Source organism: Pholis gunnellus, assembly GCF_910591455.1.
Source record: "Pholis gunnellus genome assembly, chromosome: 13".
Taxonomy (NCBI): domain Eukaryota; kingdom Metazoa; phylum Chordata; class Actinopteri; order Perciformes; family Pholidae; genus Pholis; species Pholis gunnellus.
In genome coordinates, this window is record NC_136540.1 from 17,497,031 (window position 1) to 17,524,312 (window position 27,282).

The 27,282-nt window shown below is 40.1% G+C and overlaps 1 protein-coding gene across 1 annotated transcript in view; it reads right to left on the reverse strand.

Annotated features, from left to right (window-relative positions):
• gabrb4 (gamma-aminobutyric acid type A receptor subunit beta4) overlaps positions 1-27,282 on the reverse strand; it is a gene marked incomplete at both ends in the record, with an annotated part of 45,682 nt that overhangs the window by 1,369 nt on the left and 17,031 nt on the right. The window contains 6 exons of the mRNA XM_079172282.1: positions 10-266; positions 1,428-1,580; positions 3,391-3,528; positions 7,021-7,103; positions 13,606-13,826; positions 15,138-15,205. Coding sequence (XP_079028408.1) covers positions 10-266; positions 1,428-1,580; positions 3,391-3,528; positions 7,021-7,103; positions 13,606-13,826; positions 15,138-15,205 — 920 coding nt within the window. The remainder of the gene's footprint in view (positions 1-9; positions 267-1,427; positions 1,581-3,390; positions 3,529-7,020; positions 7,104-13,605; positions 13,827-15,137; positions 15,206-27,282) is intronic.

The following is a 27,282-nucleotide window of genomic DNA, read 5'->3' on the forward strand; positions in this document are numbered from 1 at the left end:
GATGCAAACCTGTTCCCTCAGGCGCTTCTCTTCGTATCTTGTGCGCTCGTTGTTGGCTTTGTTCAGCCTCTCATTGATTTTCTTCTGTTGCGCAGGGCCCCGGCCAAAGAACACGTAATTTACAAAGGCATATTCGAGCAGGGCCAGGAACACAAACACAAAACAGCCCATGAGGTAGACGTCGATGGCTTTCACATACGGAATCTTTGGGAGAGTCTCCCTAAGGTGGGTGTTAATTGTTGTCATGGTAAGCACCGTTGTCACACCTGAGCACAACAGCACACACAGAAACAAAGAAATCGCCGTTACACACAGAAGTTGTTGACACCATCTGACCTTACTGTAGATCAGAGTTTGAAGAATTATATAGTAAAAGTACAAACACAACGTAAAAATACAGCATCAAATGTAAAGTCCTGCCTTCTAAATGTGTAAATAAAAGTACAACATTATAATCAGCAAAATATAAATTGAATAAATAAGGTCATTAGGCAACAGAACGGTCAAGATACTACGCACAGGCTTCACTATGACGACGCAGTGGGGATGAGATCATGTTGAAAATGTAGTTGAGTAGAAGTATAAAGTAGCAGAAATTGGAAATACTCAAACTAAAGTAAAATTGCCTCAAAATTAAACTTACAGTAAGTACAGTTGTTGAATAAATGTATTTAGTTACATTCCACTGCAACAATAGTGAAACTCACTGTCAATATGTTTTTTAGCATCCTACATATTTGTATTGTTTGATGATTAAGCCAATTGTACGACAAAGAAGTTTTAAAAGTGACATTTTCTCAATTTGTTTACGGTGCCTACTGCTACCTTATCCTTGAATTTGGGGGAGACGACATAAATTAACATACAGTAGCAGGAATAAGAGTTTTAGTGTGAAAAGAAATTACAGAAAAATGTTGTTTACAGAACTCCCAATTTCTCTTCTAATCTTGCAATTTTGACGTTCATTCAAGGATTTGGGTTTGTAATAAGTTCAATAACAGTTTCATAGAGTCAAAGGTCAGTATATTATATATATCATATATGTGTTTTTGTCAGAAATATGTCATAAACATCACAAAAGCAGTGATGGGGTTTTGTTGGACATTGTGACATTGTGACACATTGTGACACACTATATTATATTATTTTATGAGAATGTATGTTTTCTCAGGCTTACTCATAATTAGCCCTCTCAGATACTCAAATACTACTCATCTCTATCTTTGGACATCAGGACTGTCAGTGTTTACACTGCACCAGTTGTCTTGAATAAAGTTGATAGTTTTAATGTGCCAGTAAGTGCAAACAATGTACATAACAACAATGGCCATGTGTCTACCACATGCTGTTTGTTCCAGTGATAATAGCCAGGTTTTATCAGGGAGAGTTGGAAGTTTGATAATGTGGCGGTGACGGCAGTTTCTTACCCAGGGCCACCCGAGCTGCAGAAGCATCATAATTGATCCAGAAGGAGACCCAAGAGAGGATGGTGATCAATATGGAGGGCATGTATGTCTGCAGGATGAAATATCCAATGTTCCTCTTAATCCTGAAACTCAGCGAAAGTCTTGGATATGAACCTGTAAGGAGAAAGGATGGAGTGACAGTTTGGGGGAAAGGGCAGGGAGTCAGAGTGAAAACACATCAGTGGAAAAAAAGGCGAGCAGGGAGGGGGAGGTGGGTGACGTTGGCGCAACTTAAGAGTTCCAAAGTCTGCACTTTGACAACGCGCAGGGTAGTCATTTCTCCATTTGTTCAGATGGAGCACTTAATTTCCCCAAAGCGATGGATTCCTTTCCAGGGACAAGTTCGATTCCAATTAAACATGGCAGAAAGTCGCAAACACGGCAGATTTTTCTGCAACCCCCTATCTCAGCAGGCAGCTCCAGCATCCCTCTGAGAATTGTCACAGAGAGCTGCTCTGCTTTTTCTTTTGCACTTTCTCTGTCCTCTAAACATTACCAAAACGGCATTTTAGAGGTGCATGATTGCAACGCACGCCCATTGCACCTGCAAGGTGGTAACTCATTCCATTGTGCATTTTACAGTAAAATGTCAGCTGGTTGTGCCAAGACATTAATTGGCCTTTTGACTGCACTTTAATTTAAACAACCACAACAATGCAATGCTGATGCTGATGCAAACAGCAATATTTGCATCAAGGATCGCTCTGCTTCAGCTATAACTAGAAATTTACGAGGTTGGAAACAATACAAATTGCACTAAATATAGTTAAATTCCATTCTATGTGTTCTATCTGCAGTTTTATTTCCAATATGTCACCAATGAGAAAAGGCTTCAGATAAGCGTGATGGTTTTAATCTAAAAGGCTATTTGCTATGGGGGAACACACAATGATGAATGACCTCATCATCTCCAGGTTCCTGTAAATCTTTTAATGAATCAATACCATAGCAAACATACTTCATCAAACCTGAGACAAGTGGCTTAGATCACCCAAGTACATCCTAGATTAATGGTGGCGACAAATGTTCACGGGTTTCATTAAACTCAAACATTAGAATTACACTTGAATTTTACTTTTGTCTTTCGGTAGCCCCGGGTAAACAGAAATAAGAGAACTGATTTTCTAGTAACGCATCACTTTTGGTTGTTTTTTTTGGGCTTGCAGAGTCAGAGAGCCATCTCTATACAGTCAGTCAGCGATTGAAATATAGAACTGAAAGCATCCTGCGCTGTAATTAAAATCCAGATATTCTTGCTCAGTGGTGGACGAGGTAATCTGACTCTTTACTTACAATCAAAGAAAAGTTCAACATGTTGAGAAATACACTTATTTACTTTCTTGCTGACAGTTAATCCCACTCTGAGTATATACAGTTAGCTTAGTTTAGCATAAAGAGTGAAACAATAAGCCTGGCTCTGTCCAAAGGTGAAAAGAAATCTGCCAACCTACAGCTCACACTGAAGTAGAAGTGGAAGTTGCCAAAAAATAGAAATACTCAGGGAAAAGCATCCCAAACTTGAATTTAAGTAACAACAACTCCTGTAAATGTTTTGTGCTTAATTTCAGTTGTGATTCTAAAATGAACACCAATGATAAAATATATCAGATTACTGTAGTGATCATGAGCCAACGTTCGGTACTTCAGTTGACATTGTTTTTGTTATTCTGCAAGTCAGTGCACATTATCTAAACATGTGGAAATGGCCACTCTGCTGCACCAAAAAGGAAATCGTCTTCCTGCACGACCCAAATAGAATCATATTCCCCACAGTGACAATGACGTATCTACTGATGCCCCCACTCACAGAACTCAAAGTGGTGACACGGATCCAGATGTGTTCATAGAGCGTGTAAGAATCATTTTGTGCATGCAGTGGAGATTTTTAGTCAAATTAGAGGCATTTTTTTTACAAAAGGCTTACCTGTGGTAAAACTGACCTCCCTGGACACTAGACGGAGGTCTACAATGGAAAACTGAGGTAACTCCAACTTGTCGACGCCCGTCACAGCCTTGTCGTCTCCTTGCCAAAAGAATACGATGTCGTCCGTGGTATATCCATCTGTGTCAAGGTCGGGGCAAATTCAGGGCGAGAGAAGAGAAAGGGAAGCAGCAGCCATTAAAGATAATCATGTTTCTATTTAAAGTCCGTTCCAAGAGTATGGATAATGAGTGGAGGTCGCTTTGACTGCATCAATCTACTCTGTTTCGTTACAGTCATTCAGAGCTAAGCAACCTAACAACCTATTCAGTCCTGGTATCTTGACTGTTGGAGGCTGTTGCGTTGGAAGAATCTGTGACTACTTCCTGAAATGGCTATAGTGATCATATTAATCTTCACCAATCGTAACCCATCTTAACCCCCAACCCGCAAAAATCGACGGAACAAATAATATTTTCTCTATCAAAGTGCAATCAAATACTTTTTGGTTTTTCACATTTCTTTGTTTTGGCAAGAGCAATGTGAAACACACACACACACTATAACTAACATAAGCATGAAACATTTTGAAATCTGTGAGGTGGAACAACAGCACAACAGGTTTTTCAACGAAGGCTTCTTTTTCGGGTTTCCCCATTAATATTCCCAACACACTTCAATCTACCCTTCGGACATGAGTTACACAGCACCCAATAATCACAGTGAGATTTGTCAATGTCCACAACTGTCATTGTGATTAAATTTAGCTCTGTTGATTCATTATTGCCAATATTATTAGTATCACCCTGTATTTAACTGATTGCTAACTGTATTTTAATTGAAAATGTCCAATAATTTCAACAAATATACAATGAAATAGCATTAGATTAATCAAAGTGACAACTGTAATCATAAAACTATGTATCCCATGGCAAAACTATACTCGCATAGCTGCAAAACTGTTTCACAATACTAATTTTGCCATCAATGGACTTTTCTATCTATTGGTAAAGCCTGTTTTTTATTTTTACAAATTCATCCTTTTGTGGGGTATGACTTTACATAATTATCTTCAATGAGACCTCTAAAGCAAAATAAAATAAAATAGAAAATATTTTTCTGCTGCTAACTTACTGGAATGAAGCCACCTGACAAGGTCTCATTCTGAAAAGATGTTGGTCACTGTAACAGTTTTAAACATGTAATTAACATTGAAAATTGAAATACAGCAAAACAAAAACCCAACAAAACAACTTGGTTATGTTCAATAGGTTAACTTATTTAAGTTGCGGGTGTAAATTAAGATAAGTCAACGTTGACTTTTGGTTTCACACGGGACATGAACAGCTGTCTCCTGGATGATAGTCTTGTTTTGACCCAACCTCCCCATGCAGATTTCTGCAGACTATAATTAGAAACGTGTTTGTGATCAAAAACAAATGTAAACCCGGGAGAAAATACTTTCCCCTCAAAACCTAATTGACAATGTAGTTTTGTTTCAATGGGAATGTAATTTATAGGAGACCAGACTGATCAAACTCAAACCTAGTGCTAGAGATGGGACTATCAGGTTGAGTTAAGTACAATTCATTTAACAAGACATCACAGGTTTACCAAAGTAATCCTAAAGATGTATTACAGATTGTAGTCAGACGGTGCGAGGAGACGGGCTTTAAGGAGAAATGTTTTCTCCTGTAGGACCAAGCAGCACCAAAAAAAAAGAAAAAACATTTCTACCTGAGACTTAAATTTGCATGTTGTCTCGGCCTGCAATCACATGCTCTACACAGTCCAGACTCCTATATGGAGCTTTGTATCAATGCATGCATTAACTGGTGCATGAATATTTATTAACACGTGTCACTTCTTATGGCGCTCCCACACATTCTCAACTGGCAGCGCAATCGAAAGTGACCACAGCAGAAGATTTATGTCAATTGGGCAGTATGCATTCACTGCAGAGCAATTTCTCAGTCCGGGAAGTGTTAGTACATTTCACATTCTACTACCCCACATCCAGACCTGGATGGCATTAAACTCACTAAAGGACCGGGATTCATTACCATTAAATCTCCCTCCGAGGTTATAGGGTAAGGAAATGTGACATTGTTCATGAAATTGAAACAACTGCCTGCCTAATCAATCAAACTGATGGCTAATGTGCATGACTCCCACTAGCGCAGCTTATTCCATGAGCATTAACAGATATTCTTGCAACTTTTTAATTCATGGCATATCCATATTTCATTGCCTACTGATGTCCCCGAGGGTAAACACTGTGCAGTTTTATTTTGAACAACAAGGACCACAAATATCTACTGTATGGCGCAAGTGGGTTGATTGATGGTGCGGTCGATGAAAATGATCAAGCAAATACAATTTTTAATTACACCGCTAGCACATTTTTCTCCTGGATATTGATTTATCTAAATTAAAGCATTTGAAAAAAAACAGACATGAGATGTCAATTAAATGATATTGTGTGATATCGTGTAAAGTCGGCATTTCTTTCAAGTGTCAAGCTGTCATTATTATGATCTTCAAAGGTAACTCCACCAATTTCACACATAAATACCAGTTTATTAGCCATGAGGAGTACTACTCAATTGGTGAAAAGAGATGGATCATAACTCTCTCGTAGGAACAGAGGGGCTAACCAGCATGTCCCCAATAACTGTATGGAAAATATGAAGATAAAGCCAGGAGGTGGTTAGCTTGGCTTAGCTTAGCAAGAAGAGTGGAAACGGCCGGAAACAGCTAGCCTGATTGTCCAAAAGGTGACAATATCCACCTACCAGAACCTCCACAATTCAATAATTAACACATCATATCTTGTTAGTTTAATCCAGACTATTTATTGTCTTGTTCTAATGTAACCTCCTGCAAGAAAGCAAAAAAGCTTATTCCCCAAAAATAATCCTTTAAGGACAATAGTAGATAATGATTTAATTGAATTGAAGTTACTATCATTGAGAAAACACTACTGGATACTATCTTACTGAACCAAATATCTGGATATCTACATACTGACCACTTCCTTAATGAATCACTCCTGATTAATCAGGTGCTAAATGACACTTAACCAATAACTCATTATTATTTCCTTGTTACTTACACGTGTGTCACATGTGCAAATTATTCATTGAAATGAATATTGTGGATATGGCGGGTGTTTCTTCACATATTGCATGGAACTAATATAATTTAGATGTTAAGAGCCATATAGAGGATGAAGTAAGGTCCCTAATATTAATGTTAGCAGTTTGCCTTCACCACTCACTGGTGGGCCTGTCCATCTGTCACACTGAGGGAATACTAATCAATGCACATCAGCAAGCACTGTGATTTCATCTCTATTTCTCAAGGCGGTCATCAACTGCAGAGGTCACTCATCTGACAAATGGCACACGTTGGCATAGATGCCAAATATTTCACCAACGACACCTCTAAATTATTACGTAAAAATGTATTTACCACAAAAAACTCAATTAATTGCGTGTCATATTTTAGAGGCAACTCAATGATTTTAAGATTACCAAGTTCAAACATCTTTCTGGCAGTCATGTGTATTGCATTTGAAGGTAACTGTGAGTTCAGTGTTTGTTGTGAGAGACAAAGTCAAATCATACTCACAGCTTTCAATTTCCAGGGTGCAGTTCTGTTCATCGAGAGGGTACCTCCTCAAGTCCATCATGCACGCAGCAGTGGTGGTTATTCTAAGAAAAACAGAAACAGTACAGAGATAATGACATGGATGCACAACATGTTTTCCCAGAAAAAGGTTAACACGGGGTGTAACAAGTTTCACAATATGATGAACCGCCAGTGTGTCCGCCACTTACTCAAGTTGCACTTTCATAGAAATTATTTTGTGGCTGTTTGCGGAAAAACGTGAAAGCCGTTCAATAATTCACGGCTAGCTTTTAAACCTATATTATTGAGAAGACATTTGGCCACTATGGCATGCATCTTAGTGGGTTTGACTGTATGTAACTGTGCAGCACATTCATGGTTCAGGGTCATGGTGCATATGCGGCAACCCATTGCTCTCTTATTTTAAAAGGGATAGTTTGTGTTTTGGGGGTGTTTCCCACAGTTTCTCATAAATAGACTCATAAATATGATTATTTTTTTATGTTTCTGTGAGTAGTCTGGAGAAATATATCATTTTATATGGATCACTAACTGCTCAGCATCTGCAATTTTGTCAATGCATGTTATTTATTGCTAGTTCCAAGATGTGCATTTCTGTCAGGTAGCTTTAGAAAATATGTATGCATAGCAGTTTATTAATATCAATAAACCCAGTAGCCCAGGAAAAACCCCAGCTTTGGCTACAAATTACACATGTAGGGGTCTTTGGCATTTAACTGAAATATTTACCGGAGCAGCACATTTTAGCAATTACATTTCTGCTGTTCATACCAGCTGCTATGTGTTCATCATACTAGCTTTCATTCGCTTACTGCCCTCCTGTGTAAAGGAAATAGAAAAATTAATTTTCAGCTCATCATCTCGGTGTCAGGAGCCACCAGCTCGTTCCCCTGTGAACGGGCTGGTGGCTCCTGACACCGAGCATGATGAGAGCAATGTGAAGTTTCACCCTTTAAAGCATGTTTCACATTTTGGATAGATTATCAATCATGTTTCGGTGAAAGCCACCAATGCTGCTACAGGCGGTGGTTTTACAGCGAGAGCAGTAAGCAAATGTGCACCACCATCTACTGTACCTTAGAATTAGTAATACAGTAGATAATAAGCTGTTTGCGTTGGAAATATATCGCTTGAACACGGAGTTTGTAAATTGGTCATGGTGGGGTGAACAGAGGTGCTGTCGACGAGTAATTGGGAAACAAAATATGTTCTGCTAAAGCTGATTGGGCCAAATAAGCACACAAGCATGTGGAGCCTCTGGGTCCGTGATAGCAGGAGGCACCTGAAGGGTAAAGAAAATAATGCATAAACAAAATGTGTGACAGGTATATATTCACAATGACACTGAGCTGCATTCTGCTGCACAAGCAGTAAGCTGCTCAAACTGCATTCTGTTGTGCTGTGCTGCACCGCCCTGCTGCCTCACAGTGCTCCTCTGCTCTGAGTGTACAGCAGGGCCCCTACTGACACACGCTGTGAGGAGATAGCATCATGCCTAATTACATTAATAGGAAAGGTCACTAGGCAAAAAGTTTTCCACAGTGTTTCTCTGCAAAGCGGTGGATGTCGGTGTTAAACAAATAAACATCCAAGTTACTAGCTACTACACCCAGAGGAATGAAGACGTACAGAGTTCTCTAATCTGAGACAACCAAAGCTGTTCTAGCTTCAGCAACACATCTCAACGTATTCATGTATGATCCTGTTATTCAGAGTAAGACGCTGATTGTGAAATTACATTTAAGGGCCTTTAAGTCCAATTAGAGTGAACCTTCCGGATACGTTTTAAGCACAGCCTTTTTATTCAATTTATCAAGTACAAAAGTTGAAGTAGTGGTAATACAATTACATCACCAAAAGAAAATATGCCAAAAATGCATCTTGTAAGTGAAATATGGAGGATCATAAACAGGAAGACATATCCTGTCAAGACCCAGTTACTGTTCTTTAAAGACAATACCCTCTGGTCGCACAATGAAGCAGTGAATCCCTGGCAGCAGCAGCCCCCCCCCCCCCCCCCCCCCTTTACACCCTAGCAGAGAGGGGGTAAAAGCTCAGGACGAATACAATTGACTTTATATGTGACAGTTAACAAGCCAGGAGAGAATCCTCATTGAGTAGGCACAAGTTGGGACGGCTCACTGCGAGGGCCTGGGATTTGGAAATGTCAGCAGATGTAGGTCAGCAACTTCCAGTCCCACCAGAGACGGTCAAGCAGCAACCTCAGACCTGAGCAGCCACTGCAGTCCGACACTCAGCGGTCTGTTCACTTTGCAGATTTTGCAACATGATATGCAATGTTAGTTGTTTTGTATTGTTCTGTCATTATTACCAAGAGGTGTGAGACGCCTGTACATCGTGGGCAAAAGAGTTTGAGAATCATTGATGTAAATATAAATTCTTTAATGTGATTACAATGCAAAAACACACACAAAAGGAGATTTGCTAGTAGGGCGTAGTGTCTGAGGTAGTACAAACTTTTGATCCACAACTAAAAGGTGAGTTCCACTCATTTCTACAGGCCACTCTTGGCTTTTCAAACCATGTGTCGTGCCCGCATTACGTGACAACTAAAAGCAACCTGGAGGTGGATCCAAGAGGCTCAGCACTACAGACAGGGAGGCTTTCAGATATATGAGCAATAGCTTCGACACCTACACAGTCTACTCCTGCATCTCTCTCTGTGAGGCAGCTTGCTTACCAAAGAAGATCATAGTACTACACCATGGTTTAATAAACAGAGGTACACAAGATTGGAAGAGAGAAATCACCATCTGGCAAACGTTTCCCTCAAAAAAAGCCCTCGATGCTCTCAGGACCACGTGCACAACAAAACCTGGGTTGTCAGTTCTTTATGGATGATTCAGCCCCTCGACTCACTGGCAAGTTCGAAAAAAGCTGCTCTGTCATGCACAGAGGGCCGGACACTTTCTACTGACACCGACTTCTTTTATTGACGTTGCGAATGACTTTGTCTGTTTGCAACACCCAAACGCTCTGCTGCACCACTCAGCAGTCTTCAGGTCCGGCCCCCTCCCTCCTCTTCACTTAAAAATAAAGCACCAACTACGGTATGTCTCAAAAATGTCAATTTAAGCAAGGTTTGCAAAAGCAACATTCGTTCTAGGGGCGTGAGTTGATTTGAATTTTGGGCTTCCAGTGCACCATCATTCCTCCATTGTTTGATTCTCACTTTAATTAAATTTCTTTTTAAAAATGTATATCTGACTATAGCAACTTTTTTTCAATAATCCGATTGCATACATGTACGTTTTTGTTTGTAGGAATATAAAACAAACCTGGTGAAAAAGAACGCACATTAAAAAACTTGATGTTTTGTAATGTGCTTGGTTTATCCACAGAATAAAGATTGCAGGTACGGAGAACGCTCAACACGAGATCAGTGGATGTCGTAGAGCTTGTACTTCAAATGAATGCGAAACTAGTAGAGGGCGTTCAACACAAATCAGCACAGCTTGGGTTAAAACAATTTTAAGCATTAGGATTCAAGGTAAATAATGGTTTAAAAAATAAAAATAAAAAATAAAAAAGGCAAAGACCAGTATCAGCACATTGCACAGTGAGTGGATAGGTGAGAGTGCAGCAGTAGGTGCAGCAGTGTGTGTAATGTGACTGTCCACAGTTTGCATTCTACTGTGCGCAGGTGTTCAAACAGGCGGTCTTTACAAGAAAACACATTTAAGAAAACCTCGAGTGGTCAAACTCGAGAGGCGCAGCATTCAAATGAATTGAACTGAGAACGCAACATCTATTGTTAAAGTTACATCTATTGTTTCCGGGGGGGAAAAATATGTCCACACAACCCTTGGGCAAAGTCAAACATTTTCACAAAGCGGTTTAATTGCATGCTTACAGGCTTGCAAAGGTCCTGAAATCACCATGGCATGTAGATTATGCACTGCTTCTAATTATTGTACACTGCTGAAAAAAAATGGTCTGGAGGACAAAACCAAGGGCCTGATGCCATCTGCCATTACTGCAGTGGGTGATGGTAACAGTAAAACCGTGCAGTATGCTTGAAGTCAAGATGTTGGAAGATGCTAGTGTCCCTGGCAACAGCCTTCGCTCTCTGTTTCATGCAGGCACAGAGCCAGTAGAGGTGCAAAGGCAGGTGTAATGCTATTTTCTTCAGGCACAAGTCCATTTTACTATGCTTGTGTCTGCGTGGTACTTTTGTGGCTCCAAAGGAACCCGGATGTGCGGAGGTACGTGGAGCAGCTGGGAACGTGATCAGGTGGCACAGTGTGATGTTGGCACCAAATGGCTTGAAATTGATCCCGTTTCCACTTGCTTTGTTTGGTGGAGGTGCACACATGTGAAGTTGTTCATTTAAAACAATCAATGGTACATTTAATGAATTGATTAATACCAAATTAGAATTTACACAAATGGGTTATTCTTACTTACAGTATAACGTTATTTAAAACTCCTTGTAGGATGTAGCCATTAAACAGCAGCAGAAGGGGGAAGACAGAAGGTGATTTGATTGGCCTTAAAACACGCACCAACGGTTACCTGGTCACGTATTCCTCTAAAAATTAAAATCTCCATCCAGACCGTTCTCACCATGCTGCTCCAAGATTGCACTTGTACATTTGCCAGGCCCATGTGCGACTGTCACAGAGGGTGAAAAGCAAACCTTAGAGAGTCATCCAAAAGGCAGACATTTGCAGCGCAGCCTTTAGTTAAAGCAGCAGTGAGACTGCATTTCCACAAAGCTGATACCTTGTGAAGAGTCATAAAAGGAAAAAGAAAGAAAGAAAAAAAAAACTTTTGCCATCAAATCTCCTTTTGTGTCAGCGCCAATTCAGTAATTCAGAGTTTCTGAATACTGATTATTGCATTAATAATTCATTACTCCGTATGATCTACACCTTGTCACTGCCATTTTCTTTTATTCATGGAACAAAACACGTTCCCAGCTTCCTTGCCTCCATCAAACTACTTCATTTTAATGACTTGTGTTAAGAAAAGCAGCAATCCATTCTGAGCTTGAACAAACCTCAGGACGCTGTCGTACTTTTAGCCGTCCCCTGGGGAATCAAGATGGGTCCCTCTGTGCACATTTACTGTTGACTGAATTGTCTAGTTTGTCACAGTGATTTGGGACATTGAGGTAGTGAGTATTTTGAACCTTTTTTTAGCCTTTCTGGGACAAAGAGTCTTGGATTTAATATACCCCTCTCCTTCCAAAATATTGTTTGTGTTTGTCCTGAGTCACACTTAGAACTTTGTGGACTATCAACTTTATAAATAAAACTTTAAAGTCGTTTTTTCTTGCCAAAAATAGATGTGTCATAATCGAGACCAGAACACTAGCAGCCGTGATCTTGTTTTTCTGGCTCCACATGTGAGGCAGCAGTCAAAAGTTATGAGGAGTTTGTCTGGGTCTTCAGCAGTTTACTGTTGGCAAGTACCACTCGTCCTTTCCATCCGTTTGCTCTTGCTCTAGATTTCTAAATACTGGTGATGCCATCGACCCATTTTCTGAAGGTGATAATGCTGTTTAGGGTCATGGAGGGGTAAAGCCTATCCCAGCACAAATATGAAATCTTTCTGAAAGTAACATTTTAAAAAGACACTATAACTCCATCCATCCCTTCTCTATACCGTACCACCTTCCTTTTCTGGGTAATTCCCAGCATGCACTGTGCAAAAGGCAGAGAAGCGCCCTGGACTAGGTCTCTTTAGTCCATCGCTGGGAACAGGCAGACACATGCAGTCACACTCACATTAGAATCATCTACGGGCAATCTAGAGTGGGCAGTTCACCTGCTCTCTTTAACTTCGGACTGCGAGAGCAAAGACGGTGCAGAGGAGTCATAAAGTTGGTGAAGTGAATATCTAGCTGCGATGCTGCAGGGATACAACACAGGGCACTGAAAATAAAGGAATGGTGTTTGCTCAGTTGCTCTTTCGTTGCGCTCGGCCCGACAGAACGTTTTTGGTACGCTTCTGCGCCAATAAATGAGCCAAGTGCAGATCAGATTTAACTGCAGCTGTGTTCTACCCCAACGATAAGACGTGTGACATCTCCCCTTTGAAATCTGACCACTCCAACTCCAGACCAGTAAATCTATCGCCGCAAAAACCCCCTTAGTGTATTGAAGCGGCTTTTATTGTCTTAGAACTCAACATTTCATTTGTAAGAGGAAGAATGTGTGAGTTCAGTATTGCATTAACGGACATTGTTTTACTTCAAACTCTCAGTCATACTTTAATTAACACTGATCATGTGTTATCAGTTTTCTTAACAGTTCTGACTTTTGTGGAACAATACTGTCATTTGGGTGAGTTAAAAATAATGATATGAATTTTTAATTTATTTTTATCTACGACTAAAGCTGGACAGCTGTTTATTTTCTTTATGTAAATCCTCTTTGAGAATTGCAAATCGTTCCAGTAGTTCAGGCTCAACATGTTGATGACACATGGAACAGGATGGAAAACAACCAACACTATATGTTGTTGATACGCCACAAATTAAAACGAGAAATTCTGATGTAAACCACCAGTGAAAAGCAGAGTGTTCAGCGTTCTTACCTCAGCCCGTATAACACAGTGCCATCTGGGTGCAGTCGGATCATACGGTTCTTTACCGTCACACCGTGAAGAAAGGACTTCTTGTCATTAAGGAAGTAGGTGTCAGGGAGCCAAAGCTGGTCTGCTACACGGTTGTCCAGAGTCAGGTTTAGCTTCATCTCACTATAGGCCAAACGCTTATCCCGCCAGCTCTGCTGGAAATACATTGTGATGGTGTAGTCCTGGGGAGAAGGAAACACTTATGTGAAGTAAAAAAAACAACTCAATTGTACACAAGGTCATGAGCTACGGAAAGAAATTAGCAAAAAAAGCTATCGTGCCTATAAGTGCCTGATTTGAGTGAGTTTGGTTTATCAAAATGGGAGTAAGACATGAATATAGATGTTATCACAGGCAAAAAACAACACTTTAATACCACTTTCCAAGTTCAAACTGCATGGCTGTGTCCTACTGACCCCCCTATTCTCTTTTTTGGACTCATTTCAACAATTATCCAAGCAAATATTTCACCTGTAGTATTAAAGATGTTTAGTGATATAAAAAAAGAAGTGTGATACATGTGATTTGGGAGGATTCTTATCAGTGGGGATTACTTATTAATACAAACCCTTCCACCCTGTTTTGTAATTAACAATGTGTTTTGTATTGAAAAGAATCACTCATGATTAAGTGAAAGAACAACCAGGTCTTAATCAGCACTCAGCCCCGCTACTGATAAACAACTTCATCAACGCTCTCGATCATATCTGTCATTAAAAATGTGTTCTTTCAAATGCAGAAATAGAAATGAGTTTGACAAAAACACAGAGCACAAATCTTTTTTGACACTTGACTGTCTACAAAAATAGCAAACCGATGACAAACATTGTCCTTTTGTTTGTTTTTGTTTCTATATATATATATTTGTGTGTGTATATATATATATATATATATATATATATATATATATGAATCAAATGAATGCTAATGTTCATGAGGGTTATATATATAACCCTCATGAACATTAGCATTCATTTGATTCATCATTAATAAGAAGGGTTCTTACGTTCCTACTATGATGTCATGATTGAAAGATGCACCAGAAGACATCTCAAGTAGATCATGAACAAATCAAAGAAAAAAGCATGCTGTGGATTTGAACAGGTTGAAAATCATTCGATCCGTTCAAAAGCAAAAGCGAGACCAACAAACAAAAGAATAAAGAATACTACAGAACATTTTCAAAAGGAAATCTGCCGCACCATGTGGGAGGAGTCAAGCTGAGTGAAATAAAGAGGGCGCCGTGAGACTGAATGACGTCACTCAGACACCGGCCATATTGCCTTCTTCACAACTCAGCCTGCATTCGCGACTGCTCCAAAGTCTGTGTCAGAGCGTAACAATATGTGCTGTCTGGCAGAGTAGTGTAAGGATTACAATATGAGCTAGATATCAGTATTCAAGGCCAAAATGTTGTCCAACAATCACAACTGGCAGGAGTTCTAGGTGGGAAGCCAATGAGGGATCACAACACAAAGAAGATTGTAACCTACCATGTTCACTTCTGAGATGGAGTCGATGCTCGCTATGTTGATGCTCATTCCTACGATGACTGGAGGACCTGAGGAAACAAAGCAAAAACGGTCAAGAACAGGAAGGATAATTATGCAACTGGTGTACTTTGAATGTGTGTGCACCACGCACAGTAAATTGATAGAGTAGTAATGATGATGATGTTAAATTCACACGTCAGACTTTCCACAGTGGAAAAATGTTTGCAACTGCGAAGAATGGATTTCACCCATTCACCGGATTTTAATATTCCTTGTTAAAAGTCCCACATCAGACATTTTGAACTACATTGATGAAACATTAAAATCAGTTGTTTCTGTTCAGAGCGTGTACATGAAACAGAAAGTAAAGACCAGCTACTCTCAGCATACGCTGATTAAACAACACCGGGAAAATGCACTCATCCATCCTAATTTCTGGGCTAGCAAGGAGCGGGAAGAGCAGACTGTGTCTCATTTACATGATTACAGTACATGCTGTCGACATGTAAACAGCTATGCACATCATCTCCCTTACATGTGCAGATAACACTTAGAGCCCACTTCAGCATTCACACAACTTAAGGTTTACAAGGATTATCCATTCACAGTGCCCATGAGCCCACACTGTAACCACGAGTAGGTGCCTTCAGACACGCTGTGTGACTATGTCGTGTATGATCACATGGATAAGCGTATGTGCAACATATTCAGTTACATGCTTCCCATCTGTGTGCTTGAAACACATTTTGAAGAATTGCCGTGATAAATGGGCATTCCCTGACCCTTAAGTTCTCCTTTTAAGACTAACCTGAAGTTCATTTTTGTTGTTGTTTTCAGCTCTTTTCAGATTAGGTTAAATCCAAATAAACTTTTGAATATTAGCATCACACTGCAACCAATCTCGGAACCCTATTTGACGTTGATTTACCCTCTGGGGACAACAACCAGTATGAATGGGGGTTCCTTTGTCAAGTTCTTAATGTTTCGATAGCTAAATCGTTGTCAGACAATAGCCAATAGGTTGCGTGATGGCCTTTCCATCAATGCATTCCCCCTCTTCTGCCCACCACGCAGACTGTTTAACTGCATGCTACCAAATTCTGCTCAAAAGCAATTGGTCGATAATAGTCGGACTACAAACGGACTACGCACAGACACTAGAACGCTTCCGATACAGAAATCTTGTCCCATTGCCTACAGATCCTGCCTTCACTATCTGTTAATAGAGATAACACGACAACAACACCTGCTTGGTCAACACAGACAGTAACACTGAAGAAGCTAGACGAAGAACTGCAGAGAGGGCTGGAGTCTGTTCACAGTTGCTTGTTTTTCTTTCTTCCATGTGTTCTTTTCTCGGTACCCCAGCACTTGAGAAGCTGTTACCCCAGGCAGTGGACTTTGTGAGTGAATAGATTCTTCTGACGCGGATTCTCAGTGTTTTATCATTACAAATTATTTGTCCTTTCATGCATTTTTTAGTCCTAATGTTATCTGTAACACCCCCCCCCTCCCACCTCTTTGAAACGTGTCAGCCTTACATTGCTTCAGCGAGAATGATCAGGCCACAAAATATGAAGTGCTGACGCAGAGAACAGAAACAGCAGAAACATTCCAGTGATTGGTTTATGAGGCAGTGCTGAATCAGTATATTCAGATAATGTTTCATGGTATCACAGTGGAAATGACATTAGCATAAGGATCATAAACAACACAGAAAACAGCTGTACTTCAGTATGTACATTTTGCATGTATCAACACAATCAGGAGGTGCAGAACCTTCTTTTGCTCAAATAGGATTTAAACATTATGTTTATGTGCATTCTTTATCCCCCCCCCCTGTTTCCATCCGTGTAGACCCCTCCTCTCTCTGTCACTGTTTGTCTTCGTCTTTGTCTCTGACTCACTGCACAAATCGAGAACAAAACAGAAGACGCTAATGACGAGAAATGAACCGTTTTTTTATAATCCTGATCAAAAGCAGCTAGAAGTTAGTTGTTTGTTCTTTGTCTTGCACATATGTTTAGAGCACTTGTTTTCACATTTACTCTCTTCTTTAAAACGTTGCAGAGTTGTATCTTGCACAATGTGACGGCCATGAGCTGAAGCAAGCGTTACGTAGGAGTCTCGATTTTCTTAATTTCTTAGGATAAGGTACAGACTCTTATGGGTCACTGTGACTCACAGAAGATGGGGTGATGCGCTTCTATGCCCAGTTGATGGATGTACTGCACAGGGTTTTTTTTAACATATTGTGTGTATTGTCTGTTTGACCAGATCAGATCTACAACTCAGCGTTTCTTCTGAATCCTCTCAAAATATAACGCTTTGAAATGCCAAAAGAATGGAAAGATCTTGACGTTCACTGTAGACAGCATGTGTAATGGTGACGTTTATGGGTTGCAGACTTGCACAGTTCAGATCCCATAAATATTTTTGACAATGTATAAAAATTGACAATATAACCCTCAATAAAGAATCTAAGTGCATGAAAAGGCCATACGACTGTACTTCTTTTTTTATTAGATACGGCTAAAAATACAGTCCAATCAAAGCTGTCAGTCTGCACTTTACCCTCTCTAACTATAGTGTTCATCACCGAAATAACAGTGTAGACCCACACATCGTGTGTCTGGCTTCAATTACTTAGAGAATGGAGCTCATTGTACATGCGAGTGTATGAAATAAGAGAGGAATGAGCACATCTGAGCAAAAACATTTTGTTTGACAGAAATATTCATGAAAAGTATTTGACCAGCATTTAGTTTGATGTACAAATTAGCCAGTGGAAACTCTTGCGCTGTTGGGTAAAACTTCATTAAGCATGATTTGATCCCGCAGCAGTTTGCTCTGACGAAACAAAGGAAAATCATCATTTTCTTCTATAGGTGAGAATTCACCAAGCGTGACGTCCACTTCGTTTAATAAATATTTAATTGTACTTTGTATCAGCACATTTCAGTGTATCGCCACGCGCTGCCTTGCATGAAATTATAACGGGGTCCAAGCACCCCGTGCAAAGTCCAACCACGTCCCACTGACCCAAAGCAAATATGGCTTAAACAGGTGGTTTAACACAGGGTTGTTTGCATGCTTGGGCAGACTTATACGCCCTCCTGCCGGGCGCACTGCCAGGATCCGATCCAACTTCAGACCGCAGGGACCGTTGAGTCTGCGTCTGCACCAACACTACTCCAAATAAATCATTCACTCAAGTGACGCGTCTCTAGCGTTAAGCACCGTTTGCTAAAAACCTAGAGGCAAACATCCTATGAATACACATTAACAGCCCTAACTAAACCTACTGCACACATTTCAGCGCATGAATCCACCTGAACTCTAAGTAGCTATTGTGGTGCAGCTTGCAAATAAAAGTGGATTGGCATACATGTGCTAAACACCACCTGGGTTTATAACATTGCTAATTGCTTTGAAAAAAACATGTGGCAGCTGTGTGCTGGGCAATTTATGCACACGCTAACAAGTCGACGGAGTAGTATTAGTGTTCTCCAGCGGCCCCAGTCAATCACAAGTTAGCAAGTTTGTTCTCAAGTTCACTGAAGAAAGAAATATGGGAACCAACCGCGGCACCTTTGATGGAACTCTGTGCGCAGGCAGCCAAACCAGCTGATTTAATTTGAGTAAATAGATCATAAAATATCGTATTAATGATCTCAACTGGACCATTTGGTCAAAGCTTTGTTAATAAACCTTAAAATTAGAAAAACACGATCACAATGTAGTCCTTTATTTGTAACCTCTGCTGCACACAAAACTACTGTATGTAGTATCGCGTAATCTCTACTGAGGTATTAGGGTCAGGAAATACTCCCTCGAAGCCTGAGGGGAGACAGTCGTGACTGTACTCATCTGTGACATCACAGCGTTAAGAGACATACAGAACTCCTGATGTAAACTCTGGGGCCTTTCTGTTTCGAGGTCAACACTACTGGATGCATCATTGGTGTGGACACACTGACCATAGTATGTCCATCAGATGGCCAAAAGACAAACAGCACAAATAGTTTAAAAACTATGATGGTAAGAAATTGACATGTAAACATGTACTCTTATTCATTTAAAAGACGTAAACATCATGTACTTCTTCCTGCGGATATTGGTTAATTATGATGTTTCTCTTCAAATGCTTGTACTAAAATATTAACTATCCAACCACTTCACCAAGAAAAAAAAAAGAGGCTCATCTCTCCTCCCTGTTATATTCTGTAATCCTATTTCCTCCCCCTTCACTCCACCTACTACGCTAAATGCCCTGAAGCTTTGTCATATTCCCTGACCCATCTCTTTCAAAAAAAAAAAGAAGGGAAAAAGTAGAGCCATTTTCCATCGCACTTTGTGAAGGCAACCAGTAACAGTTTTCCCCAGAGATGTCAAAGTACATTTGTTCGCTAGATGAAAACAGAAAGCATAAAATCTCTCTCTCGCTCTCTCTCTTTCTCTCTCTCTCTCTCTCTCTCTCTCTGCATATTTTGACCCATCTTTAGTGAAACGGAGGCACTCACTCACTTTGTCACCACAGCCTTTTTCTTTTTTTTCTCAAGCTCCTCCTGTACTTGTACTTCACAAGTTGGGAGAACAATAACACGACTTTACATCTTTAAATAAGCATTTCTCCGTTCGGTGTCAACCACCATTTCCAACATTGTCTACAAAATGCTAGATTTATTTTCACCACTTAATATTTGGAGATAAAAAAAGAATACTAATGAACAGAAGCACAAAGTGCTACAGTCATCCTTTAGTCTATCCTTTTGTCTGGATTTCATATCAAAGGAAGGAGTGAGTGAGTGAAAGAGAACATACCGTCCCCAGGCAAACCATATTGTCTCTGAACAATTATCGTATCAGCGTGTTAACAGTTTCCACTACTTTTCCAAGAATCTACTGAATGCGTCGACCCGCTTCTGATTTTATACCAATGTCAGGCCAATATCGCAACAGGAATAGCTTTCAACAAATGTCTGATGATGGGCTGGATATAGATGCGAGTCCATTAAAACAAACTAGACAAAGAAACAATATGCACTGATCTCTAATTGTCGACCAGTTTTGCCACTTGACTGAACACAGCGTGTGGCCCCCCGCAGAACTGGGCACAGCGACAGCGCTCAGACAATAGAACAGATTTACTGCAATTTTACAAAATGAAAGGTGCCCTGTGGGGTTTTTTGACCATTTGAGGTGTGGCAGAGTCCGGACTACACAAACTACCAGCATGCACACGTGAATGCACATGCTTGCCGTGAGCACAAAGGGACTGCAAAGGGTGGTAACAATTACTGGTGGATATACGCTGCAAAAGCACCAGTGCACCAATAAAAGAGGAGAAGAGGGCTGATCTAGGGTTTGTCTTTAAGCAATGAAGACATTTAACTTTGGAGGAGCATTTAGTGTCTTTCTATCAGTTCATAAATGGACAACTGGCACCTATACAGATCTATTTAAATTCAATAGCCAATCATAACTATTTAGCAGCCTTTCAATATATAAAATATGGCAGCATTTTGCAGTGATTTCTTTAAATTCAATAAAAGATGAGTTGGAAATTTGCTCATTCGCTTTTTTGCAAGTTTGGTACAGTTACAGTTACAGTCATCTGTCGGGTAAACACACGCACACAGCAACAGTCTGAGAGCTTAGCTTAGCATCAAGACTGGAACAGAGCCAGCCTGGCTCTGTTCAAAGGTAACAAAATCCGCCAATATCAGCTCATCTAAAGCTCACTAATGAACCTGTTTTATAGCTTGTTTGTTTAATTTGTACAACAATTGAAACGTAAGGACCCTGCTGGCTCGCCCAAGGCTGCTGCCGTCCTTTCACTCATGATTAACTATAGAAATAAAGTGAAAGAAAACATACACATTTAAAGAATGAGTCATTTATGCGATGACATAGTCTTACGTTTTCTTACACCCTTTGTTGTGCAAGTATTACCATGGCAACTAACTATCCATCAAATATAGGACAGGTATCAATCTATGATCATTTTTGCAAAAACAAAACAAAAAAAGACGAAGCCTCAACCCTTATCAAAAATGAGCTCAGGGCGTATGAAGATATTCCAGCACAAACATGCTGTTTACTGCAGCAGTGGGGCTTCTGGAGGTGAGCAGCAAGTCAGGACGTACAGTGTATCCTCCAGCTTTCTCTATGGCAACAGAGGTGACTATTATTAAATAGAATAAGAGAATTAGGTCTGGGAGCAACACAATCAAGTCACGAAGTACATTCAATTCCCACCGAGCCGAGAGACCTGGAAAACTGACAGCGTATCGACAGTCAACAAGGAGAAAAAAAGACGACCACCATACACTTCTGTGCCAATGAGATATTGATCACTAAGTGCAGAATGATTGAGAAACTGCCATAGAGGAGCGGTATTTTCCAACTGTCTTGACAGTGCTCGTACTATTGTACGGCGTGTGTCTTCATCCGAGCCTGTTGGTATTTTACCAGTTTTAACCGGTCTATCTGGTTTCAGGCTGTTTCATTTACTGAGAGGACATTTGACAAACACAAACTAGTCCTTTTAATGAAAATATTATTCATGATCAATCTCTGCGATTGTGTAACAGTATGGCTGGCTTCCCTGGATATCATTACCTCAGCCGATATCCTTCCTATTAGAGTATAAATTATATGCTAATGACTTTGACAGTGCCTTGTCCCAAAAGAGCCATCTAGCAGAACTAAAGGTGATCAATTAAACAACATATCAAAAACAAATGGTATTTTTAGTGCATAATAAAATGGCATTCACTCTTCAAAAAAGCAATGATGCTTGATGGAATTGTGTACATATTGTAAGCAGGGAAATAACTACTGCTTAGCCTGCTGGGGTGTTATGGGCCTAATTCCTCTTATCTTTATTGGGAAATGCCTCCTTAATAATACTAACATGGCTGCATTTTGAAACTAAACGCTGCAGCATTTACATTACGTGCTTACTGAATGGTGCTGCCTCCCTGATGATCCCCATGGTAACAGTTTACAATTATTACACCATCCTCACAACATCTAAAGTGTGTGTCTGCATCGGATGATTGACCTGGATCACGGATGAGGGAATTAGCAGCGAGGTTGGGAACCTCGCGATGACGATAGCGGCTCGATTCAAGATCTAGATTCCCTCGATGGATCAAAAAAACCAGCCAGTCATGCATCTCGCTCGGCTCATCATGTTTCCTGTCCTTGTTGACAGTTGCTTTTTTATTTATTCATCCTATTCCGTCTCTCTTATGTATGTATGCTGTCCTCTCAACTCCAACAATGTGTTGCCACATTCAGCTTCAAGTCTGACGGTCTCATCTAGCCTCAGGGCAGACAAGCTAAACTGTAGTGGGCGGTGAGGCTGGCCTATTTAATGATTTCCTTGGTAATGGAAGCTCATATGAAAACAATATAAGTCATCTTGTTTGTTTGTCTGTTCAAATTTGAGCCACCAAGCACAGTAGCTGGACGTTAGACGTCTATGTAAAGAAGGCTGTGACGGGGCGTCTTAGCTTGTAATTAATGCGGTCTCACTCCTTCATCTGTGAGAGAGTAACCAGATGGGTGCTTCACAGATTTGCAAAAATCATCAAGTGCTTTTATGACGGATTGTCAATGTCAACCAAAGCTCCTGCTTGCACTGCGATGAAATGAAACACCGCATGATGGTTCATATGTTTGCCAGCGTTGCCTGTATACTCATTTACTGATGAAAAAAAGCAGCACTTAATATTTAGACTTTTTAATGGAGTTTGGCAGGACAAGACACATCAGGCCTTTGCTTACTCTGGCCTTAGGGTGACCATTGTTAGTTTTAGTCTTGTGAAATGTAATATAATTTGAAGAATTGCTGGCTTCATCAGACGTAAGGGCAGCAGGGGAGGAGTCCCTCGTCAGACTAATCTGAAGACCGCATGGACGCAGAAAAGCATGTGAGGAGGTTGCAGAGAGAGTCGGACCTCCCTGCTGATATCCACTGCTTGTGCTTTGTATTTGGCAAACTTGCAAACCTCAAAAGGGGCATTACATCCATATTTTCTTAGACTATGAACATTAATAATGTCTGCTTTAGAAATTGCAGTGATTTTCAGCCTACCCTTTAATCTCATGACATGTCTGAAAACAAAAGAAAGGTGCCATGCAAAAGCTGTTTAAAAAAAAGAAAGACAATCAACATCAACAATAACAAAAGTGCTTTCTCCACTTATAAAAGGCTTAATCAGCCTGATATCTGAATGCAACCACAAGAGGGCAACATTATGATATTCCCTCACCATCTCCACTGCTTATAAATTGTATATTTTAATAAATGGAGCAGCATAAATTACCAGCAAACAGGTGCTGAGATTAGGGGCTGAATTAAATCTTTTGGCATATCTGGGTTGATTCTGTACTTGTGCCAAGAAAAATGAGTTTTCAGCCGATGAGAAGACATCTCGATACGCCCCGTTCAGCACCAGTGCGTGATGAAATCTAATTAAAGAGGCTTCTTAAGGAAGCTACACTCACATATACGTTTTTTTTACTGTATACATAGGAAGGAGAAGCACCATTCCTTCCCCAACATCGCTGTTTACCAGTGAAACCTTTCCTCGTGTTTACATTTCATGTAAATATTGGAGCGTTTGAATATTCAGTGCGGCACAGATTCCCGTCCGGAGAGTGTGAACATATCAAACTGGATGAATTGCATTTGAATCGTGGACAGCGTTGTCATGTTATTCCATAGATCCTGTCAGTTGTAAAAACCTGTCAGCTTTGAAAGCAAATTTGGTAGACAGCGAAGAAAACACCACTCTGCCTCTTACATAAAAAAAAAAACTCTGATAATCAACCCATTGCCTAGCAACACAGGGTTCCATAGCAACTGTGCAGCATTTTCCCCACAGTGTTGCAAGAGAAGCATGATGATTTATCCAGTCGAGTCTGTGTTTGCTTTTATTTTCAATGGCCGCTGCCCTCATGAAGCCCTTTTTACCAAGAAATTAACAAAGAGAACACGTTACGTCACAGCAAATTCTCCTAATGTCCAAAAACATAGTTGACAATTATACTTTTCAAAAAGTGTTCACTTAAATCTCAGTATGTGGAACCTGAAGGCTGGTTACAAACACAAATCATCAATAGAATTGGACTAATCATCATGCTTTTACCGAGTTGGTTATATGAACATCTATGGATGGCAAACATTGAGAGTGCATTGAGAGTTTATTCATGCTGCACCTTCAAGACCTTAAATATCCGTTCACAGAATACTTGTGTTGCGTGGTGCTGTATTTAGTTTGCAATTCAGAAATCAACAAAAAATAAATATTCTAGGTAAGGCATATAAACTCTTTAAGCTCTTATTTTTCTTTATAGCCATAAATGAAGAAGAATATTTTCATATTATATCCTTATTTTATAATTTAATACTCATTCTTCCATTTTCTGCGTGCTCCTCTTCAGGGTTGCGAGGAGCTGGAGCCTATATATCCCAGCATGCACTGGTCGCGGAGAGTACACCCTGGACAGGTCACCAGCCGTTATCACAGGGCTAAACACGCATATAGACTGACGAACACGTTCTCACCTTCAGGCAATTCAATTCAGAGTTTCCAGTTGACCTAACCTGCTGTCTTAGGACTGTGGGAGGAAACTGGAGCAGCCGGAGGAAACCCACTCAGACATGGAGCGAGCATGTAAACTCCACACAGAAAGATCTCGGTCTCGAACAGATTGGCAGATTGGAAGCCAGGGCCTTCTTGCTGTGAGGCGAGAGCGCTAACCGCTGAGCCACCATGTGGTCTTAATAAATATTCAAAAACATTTATAAGTCGTGTTATTGTCTCCCCTCCACAGTGCTCTGCCGTAGCCTTTTCAGAATAAAATGCTTGCTTACAAGCAGTACAGAAGGTAAATCACTGGTAAAGTACAATATCACACCTCCACTGTCATTTGTTTGCAATAGGAAACACTGTTGTATGTATTTCTCATACACAGACATTCAACAATCACTGTTCTTCACAACGGCAATGCTGTCCCCTGCTTTGAAAGCCTTACGAACTGAAAAATAGATCTAGAAAAAAAATACACTTTAAATTCACATTTGCCACTTATATAAATACATTTTAAATATCCCGATCGAGTTAGGTTTTCATTTTCATCAAAAGCTTGACTGGGTAAAATATCACAGTACAGTTTACTGACATATAGCTATAACATTAGATCATCAGATAAAACTCTCGTCATGGTCCCAATCCCCCGGACAGAGCTGGGGAACTGGAATATGACAGGAAGAGCTGGAAACGAGCTGTACGACAAACTTAATCTTGAAATCTTTTCCCTCTCTCGACATGTTTAGAAATATTTTAAAATCTATTTTTCTCGGCAATGTTGTTGCAACTATGTTGCTTTGATTATTTGAACCTCTGATTCCTGTGTGTTTTGTGTCTGTTGCTGTGTTCCGGTACACTTTTCATGATGATCCGTCCCCCTTTGGACACATATGAAACCTTTTTTTAAGCGCTGCTCATCTTGTGCAGGACTCCCAGCCCGATATTGTATATCAAGGGAAGCTTTCTGATTGAGTAAAGGATATATAAAAAAAAAAATACAACCATACAATCAGTCAAAGACATGCTGTGCTTTTAACTCGATACATATGTAATGCAGTACAGCATTACACCACATTAAGTTTTCATATGAAGACGAATGATGAACAGACTCAGATGTTTTAGTTTAGAGTTTAACAGCGGGCAAAACAGAGGAAGAAAAAAAAAAAAAAGGGAAGATATAAAAGGGTTTTGTTGTTTTATAATTATGTTTGCAGTAAAAAGGTTAATGTTGGAAACGGTACACTTGATATTTCAGCATTTGTAGTAGCGTCCCCAGTGTGATTTGATCTAAGCCATGCTGCTCAGTTTTATTGCCCAACAGGCCAGCAGGAGACCAACTGTCTTGACACAGCGATTCATTCTGCTGCTCTGCTTCATGTTATTTTTCTTGACGCCTAATTAATCGTGTCGTACATTTCCAACTTCAGTCGTATAACCTGGACACCTTCTGCATCAATCAGTTTCTATTATTATATGAAGTCACAAGTTGTTCAGAAAACTTTCAAATGCTTCAAAATGATCAACTTTTTATTTATCTTTGAGCCGATACGATTATTACCCTCCCCATGCTTTTAGTATTGTTAATCCCACCATGAACATATTATTACATGCATGTAATTGTGAATGATACTGTATATATTGTATTATATGAATGACTTTGACTTTTTACTATATATATTGCATCCTGTATTATTCTTTAGCATGTACTCGGCTCTCCCTGAAAAAAGGGCTCTCAATCTCGATGGGACTTTCCAAATCACATAAAAGTTACATGGCATGAATGCAGCTTCCGGCATTATCTGAGGACAATAAATTGCTAGCACTAACGCTGCCGAACAGCTCTAAATATACAGCACACTGTTATGGCAACTACTGTATGGATGGAGAAACCACAAGGTAAGATTAGTGATAGCTGGTGAATAACGGGAAATCATTAAAGCAGCTCTGGCGCGACGAGTGAAGGAGGACAGAGGAGAAGGAAAAAGAAAATGATGAGGTAAAACAGGAGAGCAGAGGCAGTACATCACAGGAAGCCAGAGAGACAGGGGATAAGTAAAGGTGGCCTCATCTTATCGTCCTATCCTGTCACAAACCTCCAACCTGATATATGAAACCGACTTTGATTCCACACTAAGACGCCGCATGCATAAGAACAATGCTTCCTACTTACATACGCAGATTTTGTGGGTGAATTATGAAACACTGCGCATATTACCGGCTGCCTTTCCAACTCATAAATTACAATCCCATGAGGAACATTGTTAAAGTACTCCGAAGGGATGGAAAAAGAACTACAATAGAAGGTTTAGTTTAATTATAATTTAGTTTAGTATATTTCAGCTTAGTCTGGTAAATAAAATATAGTTTAAAAGTATGAAATAAATATTTAGTGCACTTATATTGCGTGAGTAAATAATTAGTCCATTTTGTGGAAATATCAAAAAAATGGAAGGAAGTCAAAAATGCATGCCCGCTCTCTTGTAAGCTTGAGTTGAACGGTGAGATGCATTGACTGGAAACAGCAAAGGGGAATCATC